Source organism: Kwoniella mangroviensis (assembly GCF_000507465.2).
Source record: "Kwoniella mangroviensis CBS 8507 chromosome 1 map unlocalized Ctg01, whole genome shotgun sequence".
Classification (NCBI taxonomy): Eukaryota; Fungi; Basidiomycota; class Tremellomycetes; order Tremellales; family Cryptococcaceae; genus Kwoniella; species Kwoniella mangrovensis.
Window position 1 is genome coordinate 10952786 of NW_027062533.1, and position 21121 is coordinate 10973906.

At 44.4% G+C, this 21121-nt stretch overlaps 6 protein-coding genes across 6 annotated transcripts; 2 read left to right on the plus strand and 4 right to left on the minus strand.

Annotated features, from left to right (window-relative positions):
- Window positions 1-16: 16 nt before the first annotated feature.
- On the minus strand, window positions 17-3825 carry I203_104160 (isoleucine-tRNA ligase; the record flags this gene model as incomplete). Its single annotated transcript, XM_019144246.2, has 9 exons — window positions 17-949; window positions 1008-1177; window positions 1236-1582; window positions 1647-2323; window positions 2378-2593; window positions 2665-2987; window positions 3058-3478; window positions 3548-3729; window positions 3804-3825. The coding sequence occupies 9 exons, from the start codon at window positions 3823-3825 to the stop codon at window positions 17-19; spliced, it is 3291 nt and encodes a 1096-aa protein (XP_019007295.2).
- An 852-nt stretch (window positions 3826-4677) lies between these two features.
- On the plus strand, window positions 4678-7461 carry I203_104161 (uncharacterized protein; the record flags this gene model as incomplete). Its single annotated transcript, XM_019144245.1, has 5 exons — window positions 4678-5289; window positions 5368-5508; window positions 5588-5761; window positions 5844-6008; window positions 6226-7461. 5 exons carry the CDS (start codon window positions 4678-4680, stop codon window positions 7459-7461), a joined length of 2328 nt encoding a protein of 775 aa, XP_019007294.1.
- Window positions 7462-7923: 462 nt separating this feature from the next.
- Window positions 7924-9196, minus strand: I203_104162 (uncharacterized protein; the record flags this gene model as incomplete). Its single annotated transcript, XM_019144244.1, has 4 exons — window positions 7924-8327; window positions 8399-8486; window positions 8679-8744; window positions 8966-9196. The coding sequence occupies 4 exons, from the start codon at window positions 9194-9196 to the stop codon at window positions 7924-7926; spliced, it is 789 nt and encodes a 262-aa protein (XP_019007293.1).
- A 2321-nt stretch (window positions 9197-11517) lies between these two features.
- I203_104163 (uncharacterized protein) lies at window positions 11518-12237 on the minus strand (the record flags this gene model as incomplete). Its single annotated transcript, XM_019144243.1, has 2 exons — window positions 11518-11642; window positions 11739-12237. The coding sequence occupies 2 exons, from the start codon at window positions 12235-12237 to the stop codon at window positions 11518-11520; spliced, it is 624 nt and encodes a 207-aa protein (XP_019007292.1).
- Window positions 12238-13808: 1571 nt separating this feature from the next.
- Window positions 13809-17565, plus strand: I203_104164 (uncharacterized protein; the record flags this gene model as incomplete). Its single annotated transcript, XM_065517477.1, has 12 exons — window positions 13809-14186; window positions 14243-14384; window positions 14453-14665; window positions 14796-15005; window positions 15113-15518; window positions 15598-15668; window positions 15727-15868; window positions 15920-16541; window positions 16606-16694; window positions 16772-17141; window positions 17193-17348; window positions 17470-17565. 12 exons carry the CDS (start codon window positions 13809-13811, stop codon window positions 17563-17565), a joined length of 2895 nt encoding a protein of 964 aa, XP_065374295.1.
- A 675-nt stretch (window positions 17566-18240) lies between these two features.
- I203_104165 (uncharacterized protein) lies at window positions 18241-20683 on the minus strand (the record flags this gene model as incomplete). Its single annotated transcript, XM_019144241.1, has 2 exons — window positions 18241-19155; window positions 19235-20683. The coding sequence occupies 2 exons, from the start codon at window positions 20681-20683 to the stop codon at window positions 18241-18243; spliced, it is 2364 nt and encodes a 787-aa protein (XP_019007290.1).
- Between the last annotated feature and the right edge of the window lie 438 nt (window positions 20684-21121).

A 21121-nucleotide genomic window follows, 5' to 3' on the forward strand; every position in this document is an offset into this window, starting at 1 on the left:
AATATGTATATGGTGATTATACCAATGCCAAACTCAACACGAATCTCTCATTCTCCGCCAAATCTTCTGAATCTTTCGATCTCTTCTCCGTCTCTATGATTTCTTTATCATTTGATTTCTGGGACAGCTCCACGGGGACATTACCTAAAGTCTTTAAGAGGTATTCTTCCTGTTGGGCAATAGCGGGTTTCAGATAATCCTGTTCGTTCTCATCCACTGTATAGTAAATTTCGACTTTGTCGGAAGGTTTCAATCCAGCTTCTTTTCTTAACTTGTTCACTCTTGATGTAAGAGATCGAAGTAAAGCCAAGGTCTCCAATTCGGGATGACGCTGAATATCCAATACGATGATCACATCATTATCCGATGCAGTATCGAACTTATTGTCTTCCGGATTGACCTCGGCGAATCGAGTGACAATCAGATCACCCTCAACAAGTTCTACCCCATTCACCGATACTTTACCCTCGTTGACATACTGTTTGCATTCCTCAGTTGTCATCTTGGGTAGATGCGATCTGACCTTTCCTAAATCCTTTCTCAACTTCTTACCTAACGTGGGCCAATCGGCCGTAGCTCGGTATTTGATACCCGTCTTTGACTCGTCGGTAGTGTAGACGATATTGACCACATTGAGTTCCGCAGCGATATACGATTCGAGCGATTTAACATCATCAAGGTATTCTTGATCATGATGGAAGATGACAAGCTCCTTCAATGGGATCTTGACCTTCAATGTCTTTCGATCTCGAATCAATCGACCGAGATCGATGACTGCTCGCATTCGTTTCACTTGTCTTTCAATGACCAGGTCGAAGTATTCTTGTCGGACAGATGGGAAGGGAAGGAAATGGATGGATCGTACGTCTTGGTTGGTGTCTTTCGGCGCGGGAGAAGTGGGTCGAAGGGCTTGGTAGACTGTTTCACTGGTGAAGGGGGTGAATGAGGACTAAAAGGGTGACGTATGTTAGCATATTGTATGACCCAGAGGTACAGAGCCATCTCACCATAGTCAGACACAATGTGTACAGAGCCTCGTACAGTGTATTCAAGGCCGCGCGAGTATCTTCAACACCTCCGATACCCTTCAATCTTGTTCGGTTGAATCGGATGTACCAGTTGGTCAAATCGGCAATGAAGTCAAGCAATCGTGGGATGACGGTGTAGAGTCGGTAAGCTATGTGGGGTAGATATCAGCGAACTGTCCTCTCTGTGACGCGACTACGATGACTCACCTCCCATCTCAGTGTCAACATGCTGGATCAGAGTCTGGCAAGTAGCCAAAATCCATCGATCCATAACATTAGATGATTTGGGTGCATCATGATCATAGACAAACTTCTCTCCTGTAGTTCGTTCGAAAAGTTCAGCTTGTCCAAGATAGAAATTGAGGGAGTTGATCCATTTGAGAATGACGTTGGCCAAGATCTCTCGTACACCTTCTTCTCTGAATCTCAGGTTATCGGCTCTCACTACGGGCGAGTTTACCAAGAACAATCGGACACAATCGGCACCGTATTTGTTGACTACTTCCATAGGATCAGGGTAGTTCTTGAGCTTCTTGGACATCTTCTTTCCGTCACTATAGACAATAACATGATTGATCAGCTTCGGTTTTTTACGTGTAGCATATATAGCTGACTCACGCAGCCAACACAAGACCAGTGACGATCAAATTCTTCCATGGAGCGGTATCGTAAAGGTGAGTACCAAGTACCAACAAGGTGTAGAACCAACCTCGAGTTTGGTCGATACCTTCAGAGACGAAATCGGCAGGATAAGATTTCTGGAACCGATCTTGATTTTCGAATGGATAGTGAGATTGGGCGTAAGGCATCGATCCAGATTCGAACCAACAGTCGAACACTTCCTCGATTCTTCTCAATTTACCTTTACCTTGTTGCGAGGGGATTTCGATGTTATCGATACTTTCTCTGTGCAGGTCTTTGATGCCAGTCACGCCGGAAAGCTTTTCGAGCTCAGCGATGGAGCCGACAGCGACGATCTCCTCGTAGTCCTCGCTGACCCAGAGGGGGATAGGTGTACCCCAATATCTATTTCTCGAGATGTTCCAATCTCGTGCATTCCTGATCCATCCTCCGAATCTTCCTTCACCGACGTTGGCAGGTACCCATCGGGTCTTCTCGTTGTTTGCCACGAGCTTATCTGAGATGTTAGCTACTCGTATGAACCAAGATGGAATAGCTCGATAGATGAGTGGTGTACCGGACCTCCAGCAGAAGGGATAAGAGTGCATGATATCGGATCGGACAATGAGTCGTCCTTTCTTCTGTAGCTCTTTGATGATGACTGGGTCGGCTTCCTACTCGGATTGCTTAGTGGGACGTTATACAGATTGAAGGAAAAAGTCACTCACTTTGACGTGCTTGCCCTGGTACTCTGGAACCTCGGCTGTGAATTTACCGGATTCATCGATGGGACAAGGAGGGATTTCATCATCTCGGACAACGTTATGTGCCACAGCGATTCTGTGATCGTCTTCTCCGAAAGCAGGAGCTTGGTGGACGATACCAGTACCTGAGGTGTCGGTAACATAGGTGTCGGAAAGAACTCTGAATGCTCGGTCCTCGTACTATAATTAGAGTTGAGTATGTTAGCCGCCACCTCAGGTGAACATGACGCTACAATGATACGACAACTCACTTGTTCCGTGAAATGATCGAACATTGGGATATATCTCCATCCAACCATATCTTTTCCTACGAACTGACCGACCTTCTTGAACTTTGGTTTCGCATCTTTATCTTTCTTAGCATCCTTCTTTCCTCCAGCTAATTCCTTGTACACTGTGCCGAGAAGTGATTCGAGAAGGATGAAGTTCTGATCACGCTCGTAATCGTAGATTTTGATGTAAGTGAAATCGGGGTGAACACAGAGTGCAAGGTTGGAAGGAAGAGTGTAAGGTGTGGTGGTCCATGCGAGAAGGGATGTGGAGGGGTCATCAACGAGAGGGAAGGTGACGGTGACTGTATCGAGGTCATATTGTCAGTGTGATCATACTGCTAGATGCATAATCGTCAGAGATGGTCAGCTCACCAGCAGGATCAGAAGTCATCCTATAATCTTCACCAGCCTCGAAATTACTTAGAGGGGTAGTACATCCCGTCGAGTAAGGCATAACTCTTAATCCTCTGTATACTTGACCTTTCTGCCATAACTGTCCGAATACCCACCAAACACTTTCCATAAAAGTTGGATCAAGCGTCTTGTAACCGGTATCAAAATCGATCCATCTACCCATTCTCTCTACTGTCGATTTCCATTCTCCCGAATATCTCATGACGATCTCTCTACATGCTGCATTGTACTTGTCAATACCCATCGCCATGACATCTTCTTTTCCTTTGATGTTGAGGGTTTTGTCAATTTCATGTTCGACTGGAAGACCGTGCGTATCCCATCCGAATCGTCTTTCAACGTGATGCCCTGTAGAATGAGCATGTCGAGTGACAATATCCTAATCATCAGAACAACATGTCAGTGGACAGCTCCTGCCAATGATAAAGTAAAATCTACTTCAACTCACCTTTATGGTACCAGCGAGTAAGTGTCCATAATGGGGTTTACCAGTAGCGAAAGGGGGACCGTCATAGAAACTGTATTCTGGTTTTCCTTCAGACAATTTCTGAGAAGTCTTGAAAGCATCGATATCTGTCCAGTATTTCAAGACATCCTCTTCTGTCTTGGGGATACTGATGGGTTTGGAAGCTAGTAGAGATATGATGGTCAGCTCCAAAAGTCCACTACACATCTGATGACAAAGGGTCAATTAGGCTACTTACGGTCGTGAGCTGGGAATGACATTTTGCTTTTTATCTATGTTCTGAATCGGATGATATTGGATAGGGGTATGAGATTGATGGAGAGGTCCTGATACCCTTGCCACCAGTGATTGACGCTCTGACTAAGCTATAATCTGTACGAGCTGAGACTGAGTCGAGTCGAGTCGGACTGACTGAGAGATTACTGGTCCTTTGCGACAGCTGTATCCTTGTCTTCTCGAGTTACCAAGTCGATTTTGCAGGAACAGCGAATGACCGAGAGTCGTACAGTGAGGAGAGGTGTACGACCAATGATGTATAGCTGCAAGCTACTGCTCAATGGGATTTATGCTGTGGTATGCAGGATGTCCTCACCGACTTTTTAATCTCTACTTGATGCTCACTGCTACTCAACCTTGGATGCTCAGGTAGGAACGGAATGGGTGGACATGTCCGCTTCTTACTTGCAGCTCATTATACTGTAATACCGGCATTTGTCGGCGATACCCTGATATGGTATCTAGCAGATGGTCGGTGGCAACGATCAACCCTTCTACCTCCACTTGTGATTTCAAGATTTCTGATCATTTCAACAATTGACAGTCAATCCAACAACAATACGAACGATGTTACTATCACAATAGCAGTCACGTATAAATCAGCAACCAGTCCACCAACAAGGTATCTAGTAAGGGTCATCAACCAGATAGAAAATCAACAAGACCGAAATCGAGTCGTCTGCATACCTCAGCCGATATAATCACCATAGATACCTCAAACGTTCACTTCGGTCCCATCATAACCATCGATTGATTGAACACTGCTCAAGTACTTGCTTATACTTCAATTTCACCGTATAGAACGACAATAATTATATCATTGATATCATTTGGATATGTCGCGAACGATCAGTGCTGGACCTTCAAGAGGTACCACTCCCATACTATCCACTTACGCTCCATCAGCCTTCACACCATTACCTCGATCGTTATTAGCAGGAACAGGATTCAGATTTTCACCCACTCCACCTCCTGAAGCTGGACCTAGCAGATCACCGCCACAAAGAAAGAACGATATCGAACCTGGGGAAATCAAAGAAAATATAGTAGGAGCAGATATCTTCATTGATGAGATACCTCAGATATCACCCTCTTTACCCGGTACTTCCAATGCTCAGGATGTGTCAGCGAACTCGTCAAGCGATCACTTTCAACCACCCGGATTGTTTAGTACAGGCATGATTCCTTCTCTTACCACCAGCAAGAAAGGTGTGAATGTGGAATTTCAGAAACCAAATGATGTCAATTCAAAGAGTAAAGGGAAAGAAAAGGCGAAAGAGGAAGAAGAGCTAGCGGAATCCTCCTTGTTGCTACCTTCGCATGTATTGGTTGACTCAACATCACCGTCAAAGATGCGAATAGACGAAGGGGATGATGGTAGGGCTGATCAGGAGGACAATGAAGACATGATGGAAGGTCTATATTTCGTCGATGATGATATAAGCAAGGTGAGCTTGACCATCGGGGAAGGATAGATGTGTCATCCACCTCATAGATAGCTAACACTGCTCAATGCTCAATTGTAGGGCTCAAAGAGGTACTTCGATGCCGAGGATGATGGACCAAAAGAGGTAGAAGCTACTTTCCTGGCTACGGCTGATCAGAGTAAGATCTGTCAGAATTGTAAGCGGCCCGGACATCGGAGTAAAGATTGTAAACATATAATAGTGAGTATCGATCCTGTTTAGTCTACATATCGTCCCAATTTGCAAGGCAAGTTTAGACTAATACTCTTATGTGTGCTAGTGTACCACATGTGGAGCGGAGGACGCACACGAAAGGAGAGATTGTCCAGTCGGTCTGGTATGTTTCGGTTGTGGTGGGCGTGGGCATAGGAAGCAAGATTGTCCGGACCCCGTATCTAGATCTTCGAGGAGGACGGGATGCGACAGGTGTGGAAGTAGGGATCATACGGAGAATGTGGGTCTTCCTGTCATCCGTACAGATACAATCGAAACAATCGTTTCTCAGAAAGCGTCACTGACATGTACAATCGGAACAGACCTGCCATACTTTATGGAGAGTATATTCCTATCTATCCACCGATGCCAGAGCCGACATCATCCGAGATAAGATGAGTGCTGAGGGTTGGGAGAAAGAAGCGATAGGCGGTAGAGCCTCTGAGGAGTGGTGTTATAATTGTGCCAGGGAGGGTCATCTAGGTGATGTGAGTATAGTTGTCAACTCAATCTTCATCCTTCCGATCTCTGTCTCTCTCCCCCGCTTCATCTCGTGTCCCACCTTCTTCTCGCCATCTCGCTCGCACGGACCCCACCTTACACATTTCCTCTTTACCCTCTTTCACCCCGGCTTCACCATATCTCCTTCTCTTTCTATATTCCAGCTGTCACTCAATGGTACAAAATATTGATTCCCTGTGTTAGGACTGCTCAAAACGTCGTGGTTCCCTGGCCCGTCTCACCGTCCCCTCAGCATTCTCGCATGAGATGTCCTCTCGTGGACCATTTTTCACCACGTCTTTAAGACGCAATGCAGATTTGCCTCCACCTACACATTCCAGGTTTGACGACGACGGAGGTCAAGATGATTATGATAATTTACCATTCATCTCTGGAGGATACAAGAATTTCGGAGGTTCAAGTGCAGGTAGGAAAACGAGGGAGAAGGAGAAAGCTAGACAGATGCAACTTGAAAGAGAAAGACACTTTGGTGTTGGTGGTGGGTCGGATGATGAACCTTCATGGTTTGATCAGTCTAGAAATTCCAGAAGTGGAGGTGGGTCGAATATCAGAGGTAGAGGAGGAGCATATTCTACACCTAACAATAGGGATAGGGGTAGAAGACACTGGGATTCAGAGTATCGTGAGAGAGAAAGAGAAAGAGAAAGAGATCCACGTCATTCTAGTTATTCTAGTCATGGTCAAAGGAATAGATCAAGATCACCGTCACCTCGACCGCCTTCTAGTAGGAAACCGAATGATACTAGCAATAAAAATAATGATAGAAATAGGAATGGGACGATGCCTTTTTCACATGGGCATCTAATGGATCAGAACGGAAACGGACGTAGTGTACCTTCCTCGGCACCTGCTAAAGTCATTTCATTTGGGAAATTATCTCAACCTGGTACCAGAAGTAACAATGGTGCCAAGGAATTGATCAATCGTGCGTTGGGCGGTGGAGGTGAGGGTGAATCTCAGTCGACACCGACTGGGAAGAATCGCAAGGGTAATGCAAGTGGGAGCCCATTAGTGAAAACTCCTGTGGTTGAAATACCCACTTCATCATCGTCATCGAGATCAGGTAGAAAGCGAAAGGCCAAAGGGGGAGCATCGGGATCAGAGAAAGATTGGGAGAGGGAATGGAGGAGTAATGGGAATGGAGGAGGTAAAGTTGATAATTGGGGTAAAGAACTAGACCAAGTTAGGAAAGCTGAAAATGGTGGAATCAAAATTAAAGGTAAAAGTGGAGAGATGAATGCTGCGATGGGTGGGAGACATAATGTATCTCTACCGGCTAAACCTACTACGCCCAATACAGGTGGGAAAGGCAAAGGGAAAGGTAAAAGCAAGAGTAAGGGAAAGGGGGACGAAGGTGGGAAAGGTCAAGGTGCCCGAGCAGGAGGTACAGGACAGAGATATCATGGTGGATATGATTAAGTACATGAAAGCATTCTATCATGGTGTGTATGCGCATTCAGCATCATTACATAGGATTTGGTATCTCTTGTATACACTACGAAGATACAGATGTTATGCAGTACACACGTTCAAGCTGCTTTCTATTGTAACGTAACTGCGTTTGCAATGGAACAATATTACTGAAGAAGGCTTCTTGGTTATTGAGAACAATAGGTCACCAGGATGATTCATTTCTTTGTTTTGGTGTTGATCATACAAAACCAAAAAACCATACTGTACAATGCTAACAACCTGTTGAGAGATTATACAAACCCAATGTTGGATCAGACAAACGAAACCGAAGGCACATATACAAAAGTAGTTTTACAAGTGTGGTAAATGAATAACTAAGTTTTACCAGATCAGATGAGATATACAACAGGAAGAAAGAAAGAACGATTAAACCAAGTATAAAAAAGCACAGATCGAAATGGATTCAGATTAAATGATGCAGCTTGTAACTCCATTCGTTTGGCACCCGTCATGAGCTATCCCTCGTACATCCCCCCTCTCCGAGATCTGCTCAGAGTTCAATCCCCAATTACCTCTCCACCACGCATCAACCCCATGTGATCCCCAGCCTCTTTCCTCACTCAGATCCCTCATCGACCTTGCAGAGGGAGTAGTGGTGGGTGTCCTCAACAATGACAAGGATGTCGAGGAAGGGGTGTCGGAGGTTGAGGTCGAGGAGGACGAAGAGGAAGAGGATGATGGAAAACGCTGTTCGATGTAATATAGTTGAGCAGCGTTTTGCTTCTCCCTCTCGGTCGATCGACGCTGGTTGAGGGCTTTTCGGAGGGCGAGGAGGTCGGAGAGATGGGTGTGACGGGAGTTTTCCATGTGCCCTACAAATCGTAAAACATTCAAATCAGTTTTTGTACTGTACTGTAAAACGATAAAGGGAGGTGCCACTTACACCCATTAGCACAGAACCTCGTTTCTCGAGGGTTAGAAACCCAATTGCCGCACCTATCACCATCGGCATTTATAGCCTGACATGAATGCTATGTGAAACAAACGATTGGATTGATGTCAGCTATCGTCATCTTGCCATTAAGCGGATAGACCAAAGGAAGGTATATATGAGTGGCAACTGTATGGTACAGTATGTGATAGAGGTGTGTGGCAAACATCCGACCAAGACGCGTCGATTTGGGGTGGATGATACAGATGTGTATAAGGGAGGGATCACTCACATTGGTGCAGTAGAGGCTTCCAGAAGATTGTGGACGTTGACATGCACCGAGAGGTCGGACGTTGCACTATTACGAACAGGTAATTATCAGTATGTGCATATTTCGGGTTTGTCGAGATAAACAGAAGAAAGGAAGAACATGAGTGTTATACAGATAAGTCGTGTGTTACACGAGGCATGCTTTGGTGAAAATGACGAAGACGATGATAATGATGATGCGATGGACTTGATTGTTGACTTGCCTCAGGGTGGCAAGACCTTGAATCAATAGATGATGTGGTCACTCACTATCTGTCCGGCCAACCTCTCAACATCCTCCATGGTCATCTTCCTCACCTTCTTCTCTTTCCCCTTGCCCTTGTCTCCCTGAGCACCGATAGGGGCCGCGGCAGTAGCTTCGGTGATCTGCTCTTCCTCGACAGTCGGTGTAAGAGTCGGTCGAGGTCGAAGACGGGAAGAGGAAGCCTCAGGTGGGGTGTGGGTGGTGGCGGCGAGTGATGAAGGTCGGTAGTATGACATTGTTGAATTCGATAGTAAATTATGATGATCAGGAAGAAGTTGGGTATGATTTGAGAATGAAAGAATTATAAGATAGGTTTAGAGTTATCAAGATGGTTGATAGATAAGAAGATAGGCTGTAGATTGACGATTGGTGAGAAGGTAAATCACTTTTTAAGGGGTTGAGTATCGGTTTATGTATTGTTTGGTTCCAATTTAGAAGATGGCAGATGCTGTAGGTATGACTACGAATACTAAAGGAATAGATGAAACACGTTGAATGACGAGGAAAGAAGACACAGCTCAGCAGGTCATTCATAGTTGTCTATTTGCGATTAGAATGCAATGCATTTGTGTGTCTACAGTACCGTATCTGCCTCCGAATATAGAGGAATCGAACGATATCGGATTTCGGTGAAATCGGAATACCAGTAAAAGAAAAGGAAAACGTAAAGGAGGAAAAGGAATACACATACCCCTTGTACACCAAATTGGACGATCGATAAAAGGACAAAGGAGTCGGTATGTCGTGGGGAAAGATAAGTCTATGTTTATCTTTGAGGAAAGAAGGTCTTTATCCTTCTGTAGAATATTGAAAGGGATGGTATGGTAATGGGTATAATTGAAGATGACTTCTGGGTTTAAGGGGCTGCGAATTGAGCTGGTTGGTGGATGTTGGGGCAAGTGATTTGTTCAAGTTGGTTGATCTGCGAGATGAAGGAAGGTAGACTTGACGACGAGCAAAAAATGAAAGGGATCACTTCCTTATATATCTTGTATCTTGTATCTTGTATCCTACCTTGATCCTTATCTCCACAATTACTCGATAAGTCAACTCCCTTTCAAAAGGTATTCATGCCGTACCTCACCCTAAAAGGTCTCAGATCATTTTTTCCATCGTTCTCCTGTTGCGAAAGGAGGACGAAACATGTTTAATTATTTTTAGCACCATGGTTATACTCGCATTGACCAACAAACAATGAAAATGCCGCTTCCCCTCTTCTACCTGATACCATGGTGACTGCGGGATAGATGCAGCGAAAAGTCTGGAATCAGGTATGTTGTATGATGTTTGATGTATCCCATCAAAAGGGTCCTCAATTAGTGGAAACATCCTTTGACTACTGTATATGGCAAGTGATCAAAGCGTGTGATCATGATTGGAAAAAAAGAAAGAAACTAGCGGGAATGCCGTTTCATCAACCATCACTCATCCATCAACGAAAGGAAGGGTACTATTTTAGTCATTGTGTATAACAATCAATCATCAATGATCAGATGATCAATGCTACCGGCGGTATCTTCACCGGTCCCCACGTCATCAAACCAATTGCCTCCGGGAGTCCATCTTGAATGATGATGATTGTAAATGGATCGTCATGATTTGATGGTTACCAAGTCAACATGGCTAGTATTGACACTAGTGTGAAAGCTAACTAATTGCGCCTGAGTCTGAGATCAATTGTAGATCTTGTTTTGGTTCGTCTGTTGACTCTTTTGCTCTACTCGTAGGATCCACTCAACGACGAGATCTATTTTGTCCCATGTGCGAGTTCACAGCACTTTGCTCGTGAGCATCGCCGTTCATTCCGCAGAGTGACCACGGATCCGGTACGTATACCGCCGGCGGTAATGCCAATGCCTACGTACAAGCATCGCATCTCGTGATGTGATGATCAAGTAAAAAATGATCGAAGTCAATCAATGGCCTCACCGAGAGATGTTCGGTTTTTAGGATAGTATTCATGGGGTGAAACAGGTTCCATCATCGGCATCAGCATCAGCGATGACGATGACACTGGTTTGGGGCGCACGAGTCTTTTATCTGGATTTCCTGCGTGACTTGACTATGATCTCGTTTAACTGCCCCAGGGTTTAGGCGAGGTATATTGGATGTATCAATCTGACAGCTGTTACGCCCAGAAGTCGACACTCCATAATTGGGTGGAGTGGGGCTTTAATCCGATAGGCTCTGACTACGCCCGAAGGTCATTAAGTATTTAAGTATTTCGGGTTTATACCGCCTGGGTATTCATGCGGAAGCATTTGTATTGATTGTATTGATGGTAACCATAATGAAGACCCTAGCTTGGCTTTTGAGAAAGTCGGGACTCCGTTGATGGTGGAAAAGGGGTTGATGATGGTCATTGATTGACTTATGCATATGATCAGCACGGATCAACTTTCCAGAGGAGCATGTGATCGACTGCGTGCTGAATTTAACAAGACAATCGATCCAATCAGTCTTCTAGTCGTCAAGTAAGCATGGCATATCAGTATAAAGTACATTGGAATATCTATGAGGTTTTGTCATGACTGATGAGAAACTTGGTTTGACAAAATCACATATATACGCTCGACGAGGGTGCTCTCTTGACCTGTCCCGATCTTTCCGGAACAGTGATATTTGGGGTGGTCGGTATGAGTGTTATTGGGGAAGAAGTAGGTTGGGATGCTTCGTTTACAGCTGTAACAGATGGTAAGCACAAAAAGATTAGTATGACTATGGTATGGGAGCACAATCTATGGAGCAGCTAGCTGATGGAGAGAGATTCTTACTCACCTTGTACTAACTCCTCCAAGCTTTGTTCATCCTCTTCAACCTCGTCTTTTATCTGTCTCTTTTTCCCAAATAACACTTCCGTCCATCTTACATCTTTGGTATCTTCCACTTCTACCTTCTGTGATAACACCGTTCGTTCCCTCAGACCGACCATCTCTAATTCCCTTTGTATATCATCTTCCCCTATTATTTTTCCATTGCGTAACTGTTCTACCAGATCAGATAAAACGGTGATCTTTGCCTTTTGCTTGTCCAATTCTTCTTTTGAGCTTATCCGTATACGTAGCAGATGTACAGCCAGAGATGTGATTATACTCCAATAAATGAAGAATGGGATTAATGGCTTGAGCCGCTGGCGGATAGGAGGTGGTTTGAACTCTGAGAATGGAATGAATGTGCTATTTGCGCGGTATGTCCTGGGAAAACTAGCCGAAGGGGTAGGTCCATGAAAGGTCACTGGACGACGACGGAGTAGTGAGCGAGGGTGAAGTCCGAGCATGTTCGGTGATACGATTGACCAGGCCGGGTTGTACAATGAGTGATGTATGTTATGTTTGCATGTCATTCATGATCAACATTTCCTCAGAAGCGAAAAAGGGGTAAGGACATGACAGACAGATATCTTCGAACCACGTGTCAACGGTGGAGGAGGTCCAAGCGTAAATAAGGTTGTACACATCCCATCTTTTTGAGGATTTGAGAGCATCGAGCAATGCCATAAAACAAGGTCATGGGGGCCATGGAATCCTTCTCAACAATTTGCACATACGTACGAAATCATAGATGTTACAGGCCAGCAACAGGGCAAGATATCACACAAGGGAATATGATGTGCAGTAATGGTATTGGGATAGTGATAATGACGGTCTAAGCGCGTTCACACTCCTCAAGCTACATCCCTTTGGGCCGAACAACAAAAAATCGACTTAATTAGGTGAGTAGCAAGTCCAGTCTAAGCAACTGTAGCTTCGCCTATTGTGCCATGCATCACATAGCGTGCAGATCTCTCGGTCGGATGGGAGATAATGCACATGGTAAAGAAGAGGTGCTTGGGGATGAGATCATGAATCACACGTCAGATATGACTAGGACGATCTACGGATCGTTGGACCACAGCGGGCGTAAAGCTTATTCACTTGGAAACAACAAAAGAGATCTTCTCCTATATTCACAACTCCCTCTTTCTATTGTTGGTATCGTTGAGATGTCAATGGAATCTGAGCTGATGAACAATACTGTCAGTCCTCATCATTCCGATTCATCCCTACACTAATCCAACCTTTTACCCTTGCAACGCCCAAATCAACCCATCACTTCCTGTTCACAATCACAACCTCGATTTCATTCTCGTCAATCGTCGATCAAACACTTTTCAATCATCTCGTACCTCCTTTCCCCCCTTCATTGACCTTTGACGTACGGTATATAACGATAACGGCATCATAACGAATCGTATCAGTATAAATACCGAAAATACCTCGCTGAAAAGCTGTCAACATCGCCGAGACATTATAGATACTACTCGTGCATCAAGGATATTCATGGGGTATAGTACAGAGAGCTCTAAAGGTAAGTCCCATTTCCCGTGCATATCTCATCTCATATACCCTAAGACACCACTTCCGGATCATCCCGTTTTAATGGGAAAAGGACAGGAAGTGCCGGTCGATCCCTTCGGTTTGTGGTGGTACACGATCGAGTCTGTCTCCCTCCAGCTCTTGATTTTTTTGTGGATGTAAGACTGCATGCCATGGCTCGGAAGGCTGATATGAATCTCAATACTTGCTAGACATTTCAACTGCATTTCGGTGATAACGATCCGGGATCCTTCACGCTCAGACATCTGTTCAGCTTTTTATACACACAACAGGAACCGTCCTTCTCGGTGTGTCAAGCCCTCAGTCATTCTTCCTCAACTCCTCGTCCACTTCTTATTTCCTCAGTCATACCATCCCGTTAGCTCTTCCCCCTTGTAGTTAGACTGGAACTAGGTGTAAGCCCATCAACATGTCAATGTCGGGAAGTAGCACCTCACGCAGTCGTCTCGTCAATTCATCATCAATTGATTCAATGACACCGCCCACAACCGCATCTTCATCACATGGGCAAGGTCAAGGACCAGAACAAGCATCCCTCTTACAATCTGCCCGTTTGAAGCTGTCTACGATGGATCAAGAAGCTATGAAGAAAATGAGATCGGCTATGATGGATTATCCCGAATCCACTTCATCCAAATCTTCACCTTCAAGCGCAAGGTTCCCTCCAGCAGAATATCAGGATCTGAATGATAATTCGAGCGGAAGTGGGAGTGGGAGTGGGAGCGGGACGAGGAAGTTGAGGACAAGGAGATCGACTTTATCTAAACAGATTTCATTAGATGAAACGCAGGAAGAAGGAGAAGAGAAAGACATGGATCAAACTCCAAAGCCTGATTTGAGTGGATCATCGGTAGGTCATATAATATTGTTCCGAAACTTTTATCAAGCTTATAGGAGTTGTTGCAGACATTATCACCTGTCAATGCGGATTATGCAATAGCTGTACTGGGCCATGAAAAGGTCGGGAAGACGACTGTGATAGCTCGTGCGTTGAGGACGTGGGGGATGTCTCATCCTTTGAAAACACATTCGGCTGGTGGACATACAAGTGAGTGAACCTCGAATTATGTATGAAATCAACCCCGAACTTGCTAAATGTTCTTATGATACCTGTAGTCATTTCGTGTTATTCACAGATACAGCCTGGTGGTAAATTAAAACAACCTTGGAAAGTTGAATTTCTAGAGATGAACATGCACGCTCTCAACCTTGCACCTACATCGAACCGAGATCAGGTTTGGCCAGAAGGTGTACCGGACGTAGCTGGTGTGATATTCTGTTATGATGCAAGTCGGAGCGACACGTTGTCTGGGATCAGCGAAGCTTTAGGTGAGTCAAATTGATGGGTTGATTGGCTAGTGGCGGATCAAACATCTTAAAGTTTGATCAACCAAAAATAACACGAGGATGATAGCGATCTTGATCAATCACTGATCTTTGTGTCTCACTCCAAATCCAGAACGATTATCACCATCAGGCATCCCCATTATTATCTTAGCATGTAAATCCGATCCAGATATACAATTAGAGGTGGATGCCCATCATGGTAATTCGATTGGTGAACCTTTCAATGTCGGTTTGATAGAAGTTACAACGCAGACATCAGAAGGCAAATCCAAGATGCGCAATGCACTTAGATGGCTTATATATAAGTTGGAACAGCGACAGCGTAAGTCTTGACTAGTTCGGTCTCCCCTTTGATCCCTTGACGACCGTGCGGTGCGTCGTTATGAGATAAATCACACTAAATTGAAAAACACTGCTATTTCCTATCAGGTCGACAACAACGTAAATTGAATGCTACTACGCTTACGATTCCCCAACATCCACCACCTTCACCTGCATTAGCATCTGCAACATTGGAAGCACTGTCCTCACCTATAGATAGTGATGCATCTTCTTCGGAAAATACCAAATTGATGTGGCATCAACGAGGAGGATTTAACATGACTCCTGCCGATCGGGATCAAGATGGAATGTCGGATCATAGATCAAGTGGAAGTAGCTTCAGCTGGGTGACGAAAGGACCACCGCCACCTCCTGCCCGCTCTAGCTTAGACATAGAACAGGACAATAAGGATAAGACAGAAAAGCAAGTAATCAAATCTGAACCTACAACGAATGGAGAAGGCAAGAAAGGTGAAGTGCAGGAAAGGGTGATAACGCAAAGCGGAGTACAACTGTGAGTATTGAGTGATTAATCCCTTGTCATGTGCTCTCATTTCGTGACAGATGCTGATATGTTCCGCAAACCATACCAGAGACGCGCCAATATGGTTAACTGCTGAGGACCTGCTGAATCGACTGTTTGCAGCTATAGTATCGTCACAAGGTATGTCATGTCACCTACAAAACTGATGGCAATCAACCTGACGTTTTCTGTATCCAAGATGAACCATTCGTACGATCTTTCGCAATGACCTTTCGCCGTTTCATGGAACCTAAGGATGTGATGCAGGAGTTCCTAGTTCGGCTGAAAGAGGTGGAAGGGTATGAAGTATCGAGGGATGTGAAAAATTGGACAATGATGAAGTGAGTGGAAGTATGATCAAAGGAGAGGATTTGCTGACGCTGGCAATTCAGGATGACTGGAGCTCTGGTAGATTGGACAACCCGTTATCCAGGAGATTTACAGGACTCTTCCACGCAGAGCATATTCAAAGAGATACTTGCATTCATCTTACACCATACATTCATGGCTCATCTGACAGGAGAACTCATAATGGTTGAACATTCCTTATCTGAAGTGGTAGATCTGGATCAATCGTGGTCAGTACAAAATACCAATGCCAATGCGAAATCATCCGCATCGAGACTTTCGGGTTCTACCAATACGGAATTAGTGATTGATACAGAGGTATTATACGAATTCACGAATTCGTATTTAGAGAAAGGTATATTGCTGGAAGATGAACCTCCCGATACCCCTTTTTCAAAAGATACGCATGATGTACCTAACCATCATTCGACTTCGACCAGATCAGTATCGACTTCTAGTTTGCCTATGGAGAACAGTAAATCCAATACCAACTCTGATGGTGGGAGTAACCCGAAAGACTTCAGAATCAACTCGCATACTCATTCAACGGATGAGATGGGATTTCATAAATGGGCGCAGGCGTTTAACGTGGTGGTGAATATGGATCCTAGAAGTTTTGCTGTCGAGTTGACCAAGATGCAGTGGGCTTTATTTACTGCCATCAGAGTAAGTAATTTTAATGATACCAAGAATGCGGGTTGACTAATCGCTTGATTGACTTTCATTATAGCCTAGAGATGTACTTCGACATGATCTCGGGAAAGAGACTGATGGACCGGTAGGTGAAGCCATAATGTTCTTCAATCATATATCTAGATGGTAAGTTCGAAGTTCTACAATATATCTCGAATGGAACTGTAGAATGTAATACTAAGTTTGCTTTTCGTATGATATAGGGTATCTACCATAATCCTCTCTCATCCTAAACCGAAACATCGAGCACGTACAATCGAGCGATTCATCATGATTGCTCATCAACTTCGTCGTTTGAACAATTACGATTCCCTCTATGCGGTCATATCAGGAATGAGGGAAACGAGTGTTCACCGTCTGTCTATCACTCAATCACTAGTGGCTATTTCACCTTCGTTAGAAAAAGATTATCAATCTCATTTGAAATTGATGGATCCAAGAGGTGGATATGTCCATTACAGAAGGGCGTTACAAGCTGATATATCAAATGGAAGAGCTTCCATCCCTTTGTTGACCAATATCCTAGGATTGGTCAACAGATTACAAAATGTCAGAAAAGAAGATAAGAGGGTGGTAGAAGTGGTTAAACAGTACGGAACGAAAATTCATACGAGGATAGATAAGGATAAAGTTGAGATTCAATGGGATAAATTTTACAAGATGGGTGAAATTTTGAATATCATTTTAGAATGTCAGGTTAGAGGACCGATCGTTAGAGGAGAAGTGGTTGATTCGTTTAGGAGGATTATAGAAGATACAACGATTATTACCAATGAAGATGTGAGTCTTGATCATATCTACCTATCCTACATATATACTGCACACCATACGTATTACTTTTCTTGATTTAGATTTTGAAAGCGACGCTGATATAATTATTTAAAACTGATGTTCAATATAGGGACTATGGGAACGATCTCAATTACTCGAACCTAGTGGAGGAGGTACGGTCGGTGGTAAAGTTTTGAAGAGATTAGCCAATTTAGGATTCTCTTAAATCGTACTGTACATTTAGGCAATACATCCAAAACATCTTATCTTGAACTTGCACTTGCAATACCGTTGATATTGTATCATGATACTCAAGCATGCAATATTAGTATTTCATTTCTTGATTTATCCTGTATACACAGATTGACAAATTATCACTTTTACCCTGCATGAGTAAATATCTCGGTTCATTTGCTTCTTGCCTTCTTGCTGTCTTGTACAACGCATTCAAGATTGAAGATTGGAATTGTAGTACAACAATCCAGTGCAGCATATACAACACGGCAAATCACCATTGTAACTTAAGTCCTCTATGATGCACGAAGATGCTATTGGACATGTAACATCTGTTCATACATCTCGCTTGGTTCCTTGGGATCTTTTAGACTATAAACTTTTGAACTTGTCGTTGAAATCGAAATACAATGCAACATCGAGAAAAGAAGGAAACACGAACGTGAACGATGATTGTTCAGGAAAGGAGATCATGTTACTGTAAAACCAAAATCATAATCGTCAAAATGCTGGGTATAAATTTAAATGAATTCAGAAAAAATGAAAATGATGAGGTAAATACAGAAATGAACTCCTTCTGTAACGCCATAAGTGCTAATAATACATATGGACAAATGCTCTCGTATCGCCTGGTTGTGATGCCGCACGAGGTATATGATGATGAAGATCACAATTTTCTTCTTTTACTTTTCGACTTCGAACCCTCTACAGCTGCATTATAATCCTCATCTTCATCCTCTTCCGATTGTTTCGCTTTTCCCTTTCCCTTGCCTTTCCCCTTGTTTTGAATCACACCCACATCGCTCTTCCTCTTATTCCCAATTTCCCCTACTTGATATACCATCCTCTGTTCATTCTTCCTTTTCTCATTCTCCTGAATCCTCGTTTGTCGAACGAATTTCATAGCTCCTTTGATCTCTTCTTCATCGACTTTCCCAAACACCGGTCTAAATGGTTTAGTTGCAGTGGTAGTGGTGGTGGAGTCCGGAGAAGGCGAGGAAGGTAAACTACATCCATTTTGTTCCAAGTACAAACCTAAATTTCTCGCCCAAGGTCTGTTACGTACGCCCAAAGACATCTTCCCGCCTTGCAATCTCCCTAAAAGCAATAACAAGCTAATTCCCCTTCTTGTGTCAGGACAAGCCCAAAGGGAAGTTTTGATAGCGTTCAGCAAAGGGATATAAAGGTTTGGTTCACCAATATGAACGAATGTCCACAGGACATCTGGAGGCTGGAAGTATTCTATCGGTTTATCAACTGGTATAGTCACCTCTTGTTCCTCATTCAAATCTTGATTATCGAATCTCACGGGTGTGAGCGGATCGTAATCCCTCATGAGGACTCTGAGACTTCTGTAAAAGATGGATTCCAACGTTGGACATGTAGCCAAGGGGTGAAGGCTTGGTGGAGGACTGCCGACGGCGCTGGCGAGCTCGTGGAGTAACGTATAGATTGAGGGTGAAAGTGGTTTTAAGTTGCCAGTAGTCATGGTTGGTGGACCATCGATGTATCTTCCGCACAACTTGGCGAATATGTTGGAGATATGCCAAAACAGATGTTGAGGAACGAGCTTGTCGGCAACCTAGCGACTCAGGAATTATTAGCATGTGGCTTGATTTTGCTTCACCGCCACAGCAAGGCAGGGAAAGGCGTTTGCTCACATTGTTAGTCCAGAACAAACTCGCCCAACTCCAATCTCTTTCCATCTCCACCTCTCTCACCCTATCTTGAAGCGACTCGATGATCTCCTTCGCTTGAAGGAGTCTTCGAAGAATGATAACTTGAGGTTCTCGGTCTCCCTCGTTCTCCTGAGCAGCGGCTGGCGGAGGGATGGGAAATTGATAACCTTGTTGAGGGAGTGGCAGCTGCTGAGTGGAGGATGATGCCTCCGTGGTAGCAGAAACCCCGATGGAATGTGCCCAAGCTGCTGCAGTTGATCTTGTGGGCTGATTGGAAGATGAACATGCTTGAACATGACTATCGGGCAGTACGACGGGTTTCGGGTGGATAATCATTTTAGTTGAGGGTAAGCTGACGTGATGTGCTGGTGCAGTGGATGGATTATCTTTGATGATATGATGTCTGATGAGATCAGTGGTAGGTACACTATTTGACCGTGGCATCGCAAGTCTTGTAAGAATCGACGTTCTAATGGGTGGTGCTGGGAGAGGTAGAGTACTGATTGTACCGGTCGTCATATAAGGAACATTTCGAGGAGCTCCTTCGGTCCCTTTCTTGTCAATTTCCGCCATGGTAGCAGCAATTTGACCACCTTCTTCTGCTGGTGGTGGCGAGGATTGAGCACCGTCGACGACTTCTTTCACCTTTTCCGATGAATCAGCTTCACCTACCTCCTGTGAATTTTGCGCTGACGTGAGATAAGCTGAAAACAACGATCGATCGTCTTCACCTGTTTTACCTTGGCCGTCGTCAACCACCTCATCCTCCTCGTCATCTTTCCAGGGCCAATCCAAGCAGGACTTCTCTCCTTTCACCACAACTCCAAGAGAGGTTCGAGATCGCTCTCTGACGAAGATCTTCTTACCGTTCAAGCCAGCTTGTACGCTAGATGCGAAAGTGACTTTGTCTGGGGCGAGAGTCGACGAAGAGCCACCAGCCACAAGGGAATTCTGAAGGTGGGGAAAGATAAGATTGGATTGTACACCGCCATTTTTGGTTTGTTGAGAGGTCAAAGAAGATTGGTAAGGTTGGTTTTCCTTATCTCTTTGGCTTTCAGGTCGAGTTTGAGGTTTTTGAATTTGACTAATATCGGCAATACGGGGAAGACGGATCATATCGCTTGTGATAGGATGGAAGATCTGTGGAGGAGCGAGATGGGCGAGATCTTCATTGATTTCGGATAAGGGTGAAGATGTATCTTGATCTTCTTTGGGATTCTCGTACACTTTCGTCGACTTGGTTTCTCCTGTCGTAGGCTTGTCGGTATGAGCGACCTCCGGCGAAAGAGGAGGAGGGTTCATCGAGTTGATATCAAGAATCATATCTTTCGGATCGTGTTGGCAGAGGTTGATATCAGACTCGCCTAGCGGGGCAGGATGAGAGGTGGATGAGGGGACGATAGGTCTGAGTTGGGCTGGACAGTCTGCCATGGTGATGGATGGCGTAGTACCAGATACCAGGTATCACCTGGAGGTACAGTAGGTTAGAGGGGTTGTCTCGTCTAGACGATGTGAAGTATTCGTGAGAGGGTTCGATCAGGAAGGAAGGGAAGAGGAAGAACCAAGCAAGATGATTGTGGTGGTATCTCGGTTGACTCGACTGTCGTCCCACACGTCATCATCATATCTCATCAAACGCACGGACCCACTGTGATTTACCTCACCATCATCCCATCCCATCAATCCTTGGTCAGTGCCACATTCACATGTCGTATCACAGTACAGTAGTATAGCAATTTACACAAGCACGGCTTAGTCTCATGGTCTTCTTCCTCCACTTGCCTTCTTCCTATCCCAAAAAGGGATGAGCAAATCTATACGTACATCCGCGTACATCCGGAGGAGAGTCTACCTGATAAGACACGATAT